The 8,947-nt window shown below is 31.9% G+C and overlaps 1 protein-coding gene across 2 annotated transcripts; it reads right to left on the bottom strand.

Moving 5' to 3' along the window:
- Positions 1-3,214: 3,214 nt before the first annotated feature.
- Positions 3,215-7,956, bottom strand: LOC7475932 (glutamine synthetase leaf isozyme, chloroplastic). 2 transcript variants are annotated; one of them, XM_002314389.4, is made up of 14 exons: positions 7,612-7,956; positions 6,344-6,613; positions 6,076-6,115; positions 5,858-5,961; positions 5,726-5,774; positions 5,504-5,610; positions 5,236-5,323; positions 5,010-5,138; positions 4,841-4,915; positions 4,469-4,522; positions 4,325-4,362; positions 4,061-4,220; positions 3,891-3,951; positions 3,215-3,669 (listed from the first exon to the last, which is right to left on the bottom strand). In XM_002314389.4, the coding sequence occupies exons 2-14, from the start codon at positions 6,595-6,597 to the stop codon at positions 3,530-3,532; spliced, it is 1,299 nt and encodes a 432-aa protein (XP_002314425.1). In that variant the 5' UTR covers positions 6,598-6,613; positions 7,612-7,956; the 3' UTR covers positions 3,215-3,529. The 2 variants fall into 2 exon arrangements, with proteins under 2 accessions (XP_002314425.1, XP_052312611.1); XM_052456651.1 differs by lacking the exon at positions 7,612-7,956 and adding an exon at positions 6,960-7,133.
- Positions 7,957-8,947: the final 991 nt, after the last annotated feature.

An 8,947-nucleotide genomic window follows, 5' to 3' on the forward strand; every position in this document is an offset into this window, starting at 1 on the left:
GCAGCCAGCCAAGAGGAGAAAAATGCCCCCTCCTCTAAGAAACACGAAATTATGCATTCTTCCTTCTTTTTAATTAGTTGTTCAACAAACATGCAAGGCTAAACACTTTTTCTTGGTTGCAAGGACACGGAAACCTTCGGATTTCAAGAACTGTGAGATTTATTTACCTTTTATTTTCAGTTTATATGATGAATATGTTTGTTCTCCTATGCTTATTTTTCCTATGATTGTTTATTTTAATTGCTAGAGCGGACTCTAAGTTATTATTGTAGACAATCTATTGCTAAGTTTGATATCAAAACCGGAGTTGTGGTATATGAACTTGTGAAGCAACTGAGTTTAATAATTGTGGCGGATCTACATTATTAATCTCAGGGAGAACATTCAATCAAATCAAACATAGACTGCGGACAATTATGTTTTCTTGATTAATCAACTTATCTAGTTCTTAAAGCTGCCATTGAATTAAATTACTAGTGCGGACAATGTGGTTGTTTGATGGTTAGGGTTAGTTATACGGTGGATCCGTTAACTAACCAATGTTAAGAAGAGATAAATATTCAGAATATAAATTGATGTTTCGTTTCCATGATCAGTTCTGATTTCTGTAAGTGGATGTGTGCTTGCAATCAAAGTTTGTTCTCTTGATAATTTTCTGATTTTATTAAATTTTGTTTGATAGTTTTCTGTTTTCTTTTGCTTTAGCCTAGATAACGTCCAACCCCCCCCAAATTGCATATCATCTAGCATAAAAATCTGACTTGAATCTTCCTCGTGGGATTGATCCCTTACTTGCTCTATACTATCTTGTGTGTTGTGTTTGAAGCCAGGGTAATTAATTTGTGCGACCGCGATATAGCAACAATTAGTGGATTTTTTATGTGTTTTTTTAAATAATTTTTAAGTTTATTTTTTAATTAATATCCATTCTCTATGATGTTTTTGGGTTTTTTTTTGCCTTTTTGAATAATGATTATTTTTTAATTATACTGGATGTGTTTAATTTTTTTTTATAAGTTAGTATGATTCATTTGTATTTTTTTTGTATATTTTATACAGATTAAATATTTATTTTTATAATATTTTTTAATGTGTGCAACCTTGCATAATATTTCTTTCATTTTATTTTATTCAATAAATTTTATGTGTGTGTCAATCTCTATTACAAATTAATTTTCATAAACAAATTCATTAAACACAATTAGGTAAATGACCTGGATTATGATATTAAATAGCTTGATCTATATTGGTCTCTTGATTTTTCCAATTATGTTTTTATTTATCATTAATTATTGTTTTTTTCATTTATTCACATAACGGTTCGTGATTTATTTAATTGGATGCGTGTCTAAGTTTTTTAATTTTTATTTATGATTTTTTTATGTAAAAGTATGCGTTGAAAGATTCTACATGTTCAAGTTTTTTTTTATCATGTATTAGTGTTTTTAATTTAATCCTTATTCTTATGATTTCTTAACTTTTTTATAAAAGTTTTATTATTTTTAATTTCACCCTTCTATTCAAGTTGATAATTTATTATTTTATTTATTTATTTTCATCCTCATTGATTGTTTATATATATATATATATATATATATATATATATATATATATATATGTGTGTGTGTGTGTGTGTGTGTGTGTCTAAATCAACCTGGCATTGTCTAAATCATATGTTTTTAAAAGTTTATTTTTTACAGCCAATTTACTAGTAAATGGAATATAAGAATATGGGTATTCAATCATTAAAGGAATCATCATCGTTGTTGTTAACTATGTTGGTCTAAGAGTCAGTTTGTTTTGCGTTTCAAAAGCACTTTTGAAAAAAATAATTTTTATTTATTTTTATCTTTAAATTAGTTTTGTTTTGTATTTTTAGATCATTTTGATGTGCTGATATTAACAATAAATCTTAAAAAATAAAAAATATTTTAATGCATTTCTAAGTGAAAATTACTTTGAAAAACAATTACTATCACAATACCAAACATGCTCTAAATATGTTATCCGACAATTTAGCTGTATGAAGATTATGCATATACTAAAAGGAAATAGTCTTTTCCTATAAAAATGACATAATTGTAAATTTTGCTAATTTTTTTCAATAGCGGTATTGTAAAAATGATAAAATTGTAATTTTTTTTTCTAGAAAATAAGTTTTTCTTATATTTTTTTTTTCTTATACTTGATATTTTTATCATTTTGCACTTGGTCTATTTATCACTATTTTTTTCATTTCTTTTGTATTTTTTTTTACTTTTTTCTTTTTTTTCTTTACACTTTTTTTTGAAAAAAATATTATTTTTTATTTTTTAAACTTTAAATATTTATCACTTTACACTTGATCTATTTATACCATTCTTTTTGTTCTTACCTTTATTCTTTTGTAATTTATTTTTTTTATTTTTTTCTTTACATTTTTTTTTTGAAAAATTATTATACAAAGATCAAGAAAATAATATTTTACTATAGTAATTGTAACATTATTCTATTCTTATGCTACATTAAAAATTAGCTTGAAATCTTACATATTTTTATTAACACATATGATCTTTATTACATTTTATTATATGTAAATATTGATTTTTTGATTCACAAATTATATTTTTTACTTGATACAAAAAACACGTTAATAACAATTATACATTAATTATTTTGCGTTAGAAAAAACTATTTGACCTGTATCGAGACAAGTTGAATAAAAATGTTAACATTTTGTTTTTTTTATATTTATTGACACAAATAGTTCTTAATATATTTAATTAAATACATGCATAAACTTTTTTATTTATAATTATAATTTCTTTTTTTAAAAAAATATATCTAAAAAGTTTACATATTTATATTTTTTTTTGCTAGAAAAAAATATTCAATTCACGACCAAGTGAAATTCAAATAACTAATACGTATTTATATTCACAGGAAAAACATAAGTTATTAATTGCTTGACGAACTCAATCCTCATACATAAACAAATATCTGCATGAATGTGGCCATCTGAATCATCTGTTTAACGAGATCTTAGCCCATGAACCGATTGCTATCATGAGAAAACATAACCCCGTGTTTGGGGATTAAGAGCATGAAGGCATCCAGAAGCCATGGTCTTCCATGGGGGCTCGAAAAACAGCAAGAGAAAATCTGTCGCCCTTGTTATGCTGATCAAGAAGAGAGTCATATATATGCAAGAAGGTGATCAATGCTTATCCAGAAATTATGAAATGCGTAGTCTTATTTTGAAGAAATGCCTTCAATTCCTTACCCTTGAGGGGGAAATAATCAAAACCCAAGAGTAAAAAGGTCCAAAACAGTGATGGTTTGAAAATCAAAATAAATTATCCAGAACTCACCATGAAGAATGTCTTCAATCTAAGAGGCCATTTTACAATATTAGGCATGAATCCACACCAGGGTCTTTATTTACAAGGATCTTTCCAGGAGAATTATGAGAAAAGTTTCCCATGTGCAGGCCATCTAGATCCAAGTGATGCTCCCTGAGTCTCTTCAGGTTATCTTTAACCAACAGATATCAGACATTCATAGACAGCTTCTGAGCCGCAAGAGCTTCAGCCTCGAGTGTTGGTTCATACAAAATTGTAGTCTCAGCCAGCAGCGAGGTCACGATATAAGGGTCCATGTTTGAGGCTGGACGTCTATCCTCCAAGTAACCTAATAATAGCAAATAGAAAGAAAAAAACAAAAAAGATCAGTAAACTGATAAACAATGCAGATGTTGATTCCAGCGACAGATCCAAAGCACAGAACAATAATATTAGCAAAAACAGGAAATAACTCGGTCCTGTGCACTCATTTTAATCTATCCAAAAAGCTTCCATTCATGGGAAATGGTCACAGGATTTACAACACTCGAGAACAATTGGGGTGTCTACCTTTTCCTTGCTTCTCAGTTTCACGTCCCACCCGGATGGAGCAACCACGATTAGCCACTCCCTGCATATCAACAATTGAAAAACCTATAAGAACTTCATGGCAAAGAAAAACCCCTTCTGATTTATTTGTTTTTCAGTTATTCAGAATTTCATATATCTTAAGAGCATACCCAGGAAAATGTGTCAATGCTTGCTGTCTCATGCTTTCCTGTCAACCTTCTCTCATTTCCTTCACCATAGGCACTAATGTGTTCCTTATGGCGAAGTGACAGATTTAAGATTGCCTTCTTTATTGCTTCAAACCCTCCTTCCTCCCTCATGGTCTTTGTGCTGTCAGACAAATAGTAGTATATAACTATCAGTATTCTCTTACATTTGGTCTGCCTTGATATAATAATGCATTAATAGTCACAGTAAAACAATAATGCTATTACCTATAATTGGTGTGGCATCCAGCACCATTCCAATCACCCTATCGACACAGCGAGAGATTACATGCATTCATGTTATTTAAGAGAACCGGAAAAACTGTGTTCTGAAAATCATAATAAAACTAAATGCCAATATGTCTTAATTACCTCTATTGGTTTTGGATCGAGTGAGAGCACAACACCAGCTTGTTCAGTGATTCTCTGTCAAAACAGAGGAAAGAAATACAGAAAGTATTTTAATGTTAAAACACGCTCACATCCTCCCCATGTCCAATCTTCAGTTTTACCAATCTCTGATTTAGGCTATTCCAAAACATGCCGGTCTCGTAAATGATAGAAACATAAAGCGCAGCACGAAACTATTTGAAGAAAGAAGAGAGCAAGTGTATGAAGAAAATATAAGCAAATCTTTCACAAGGATACTGATAGGATTACAACAATGGTGTTCTTTCCATTTACCACCTTTCTCCTTAGAGTTTATTTCTTTTCATTGAACTTATGAATGTCATGGTGAATTACCTCTAGAATGTATCTCGAAATCCAGATATGGTCTCCAGCATCAATGCCCACACTGGGACCCACCTGATACTCCCACTGCATAACAACAAAAACATCATATAGTGATTAAAGAGAGTTACACTGTAATGAAACATCATTGAAGGGCAAATGCTAAGGGTAAGAGGCAAACCTGGCCTGGCATAACCTCTCCATTGGTGCCACTAATGTTAATTCCAGCATACATACAAGCCTTGTAATGTGCATCTGATATGTCACGACCAAAAGACTTATCAGCTCCAGCACCACAATAATAAGGACCCTGAAATAAACAGAAATCACCAATGAACATTAAAATCCCATGTCATATAAGATGATACTAAAAATAAACTGGGATTTTTACAGGCAGACTATATCACCTGAGGACCAGGATAGCCTCCAACAGGCCAGCCCAAAGGCCACTTCACGTTTGTTTGAAGTAAGGTGTACTCTTGCTCTATCCCAAACCTATGTTAGATCACAGAATATTAGCACATCTAATCCTAATCACATATTTATCACAAAGCATTCCAACTCTATTTCAAAACCTGCACATGTTGATTGTTCGAGGGAAAAAACACTAACGTAAGACTATAACGTGCTGAAACAAGTATGAAAGAAAAACCAAGACACCTTAAAAAGACATACCATGGAACTTCATCTATAACCTTCTTGTTACTGAAAATCTCAGCAGCCCGATGGCGTTTGTTTGTAGGGATGGGCTCACCTTGTGGCGTGTATGTATCACACATAACCTTTGTAGAATGAACAAAACAATGTCAATGATGTGATTTATGCAGTTAAGCTTTCCCTAAGAATTCAATACCTCAGAACCATAATTGCTGGTTGCTTGTCTTAAACAACACTCACCAAGATGTTGTTACCTCCACGGAATGGATCCTTGAAAATTGCCTGGGGACTGGGATAAGGTGTTGAGTCAATACTATTGCTTCAAAATAGAAAGAAATACAGAATGTTATCAGATTTCTCACGAGATCTTACTATAGAATAACCTCGCTATCCTCTCCTGGTGCTTGTCCAGTACTTGATCCATCATAGTTCCACTTGGGAAGCTCAGATGGATGCTCTATAGGCTTTGAAATTGTCTACAAAAATTAATTGATAGCAATGAAAAAGGAAAGGGGATGAGAAAATCTAAATCCTTAATGAAAAGGCATGCAATTTATTTTCACTATTTAATATCATAAACATTTTATTACCCTTGACTTGCTACGAAGATCAATGCCAGATCCTCCAATCCTGTATCCAAATGAATAATATCATGAGTGGTCCAAGTCTGCTTGCTGAAATGTCGAAAGATCATTGGTATAACCTTACTGATATAGCTAACTTAATATTTACTGTTCCAAGTGAAACTGAAAACTCAATCCGGAAAACACAAATTACGATAGCTATTCTAACTGACTGGACAGAAAACTGATTAAATTTGCTCATGTGAAAGAAATATCTTAGCATAGATGTTTGTACCAGATGTACTCAGCAATGAACTTGTCAGTGTACGGAGTAAGGTCCAAATTTAGAAGATCCTCCATCCTATTGATAGTGCTGTTCTCAGACTTGAGGGCAAACACTCTAAATTTAGCAGAGCTTTTAGCTATTCCTTTCTTGTTCTGCTTCAAAACTAGAGAACTCCACATCTTTGCAGTCATGGGACATGCAGGTGCTGAATTCTTTGCTATTCTCATCTGCCATTGTGAAGAGGGCGCCAGAATCTGTGCCATTTTCACCTACTCCTCCCTGGAAAATCAGAACAAATATAACTAACCAACAATTTAGAAATCAACAAATGGAAAATTATAAACACAGTAGTCTGGCTAGAAGGCTGTAACCATGTCTACTATGACACGCAAATCATACAAGAGAAAATCTATTAGCAACTGTTAAAACCAAAAGATAATCGTAAATGATCAAGAAACAAACTCTTTAAGAAAAAAAATCAAGTGAAACAAGATAATTCTGAACTTGCTTCCTTTCTCTTTCATGTTACTGTGATTAACTTCAAAAATAAATAAGAACTACTTGTGAACCCTTCAATCAAATTTTCATTTTGGTTATAAAATAGGCTAAAGATTTCAATTCTCACTTTCAAGATGGTCCAACAAGTGTTCCTTCACTTAAAAGGACATGATTTTAAGAAGGGCAGATCAGTTTTCAAAAATCTAATATAAAATAACGTTTCCTCTGAAAGGGGAAAATCAATCAAGTGAGGAACTTTAACGGCCACAGTGATAGACCACACTGGTTAGGAGGTTGGCTTACTCTCTAACCATCCCTCATGTGCGGACCAGAGATCGTTGAGTGGCATAAATAAAGTTCATAAAGTGCATCTATTATATTCTTCAAATGACCAAATGAACCGCAACCAGCCTCAAGTTGGTTGGTCGCATCCTAACCAAAATTTACTGTAGCAGGAGGAAACTATCACCAATGCCATCATGATATTTTAAGAAGAAGAAGAAGAAGAAGGCTTTGTAAGATGATCGCTTCAAATTCCATACAGTAACAACATCAAGATTGAGAAAAGAATGAACGATATACTCAAAGTGGCCGTAAAATATAGTAACAGAAGAGCCTAGGATCGCATTTCATTGTCCCAAATATCTAGGAGTCGATAGATATGTGAGAAAAACGTGCTTGCCTAATAGCAAAAGTCATTAGGTCATTATAGAAAGTTATCACTGTCAAGGAAACCGCTAAAAAGATTTGGCAGCGAAGTAAAAAAGCTACTTAATTACCTGGGAACTGCCTGAAAACGGCTGGAAGTGAAACTGGAATGTGGGTTTTGCAGCAGTTGCCTCAGCAGAGAGAAAGAGAGAGGGGGGCAGATCTGCGTCTGGTGCAGAAGAAGTATATTTTAGTATAAAATACTGAGAGGTATTGATGACCAAAACAAAAAGGTCTCTTGGCTTTTCCAGAGCAGATAGGGGTGTGCTATGAGTGGTGGAAAATAGTTTTTGTTCTCTTAATTATTCAAGATAAGGTTCTCTCAATCAATCAGGGGTTTCAGCTTTCTCTTTTTGCCTGGAAATTATAATTCATATAAATTTACATGCAAGATTAACGTAAGCTGATGATGATGATGATGATGATGGTGACTGAAATATATTAAGGTTTTGGTATTTGATGTGCCATATATTATACGCTTCTTCTAGTAACGTCAATAGACACGGGTGGAGAAAAACTAGCACGAAACCTCCCTTCATTACAATTTGTTTACTCTTCCTAGGGTTCAAATAATAGTAGAAAACAAATTGTCTTAATCGTAGTGTTAAAAAATTAATAAAAAAAAAACAAAAACCATTTTACTAGCCCTACTCGAACACTCTAATCTTTTAGATTAAAATAGAAATTTTTTATATGATATATAAACAGAAAACAAATTCTTTTAATCATTCCTGGATATTTAATAAAATATTACTTAAGAAGTCTTCTTGCTCAACTCAATAGCTTAATATATATATATAACTTATTTAAAAACCTCACTTGTCAGTTTAGTTATTACATTTAAATATTTTTTGATATATATATTTATATATGCAAAAAAGTATTTCAAGAGAGCAAAAACCAAAGCTACATTTGCAAATTTTTCTTTTTTGCAATGTGATGAAACTAACCATATGGTTTGATTTGATTTTTTTCTATTTATTTAGTTAACAACATGTTTGGAACAAATCATATATAAAATTGAATTGAATTCCATATGTTATTTGAATTTAATTGATAATATATTAAAATTTTTATATTTGGAATAAAATACTAAACTACATAATCGAATTCAATTATATTATTTTGAATACATGTAGAATTAAATTTAATTAGCAACCTTAATAATTTTGCCTTTAATTCATAAGGAATGTCGTAACGTTCACGACAACAGACGATGGGTAAGGCTCCTAGATCGAGGGGGGTTTTGGATATGTTTGAAAAATTAGAGATAAGTGACTCTTCTTTTTCCTTCTTCTTTTTCTGCTATCAACCCCTCTCTTCTCTTAGGGCTGACAAGGTTTTTCTCTTTTTTTTTTTTTTTTTCATTCCTTACTTGTTCATGTCTTTTCAATTTAGTTCTCTCTT

This window comes from Populus trichocarpa, chromosome 10, assembly GCF_000002775.5.
Source record: "Populus trichocarpa isolate Nisqually-1 chromosome 10, P.trichocarpa_v4.1, whole genome shotgun sequence".
Classification (NCBI taxonomy): Eukaryota; Viridiplantae; Streptophyta; class Magnoliopsida; order Malpighiales; family Salicaceae; genus Populus; species Populus trichocarpa.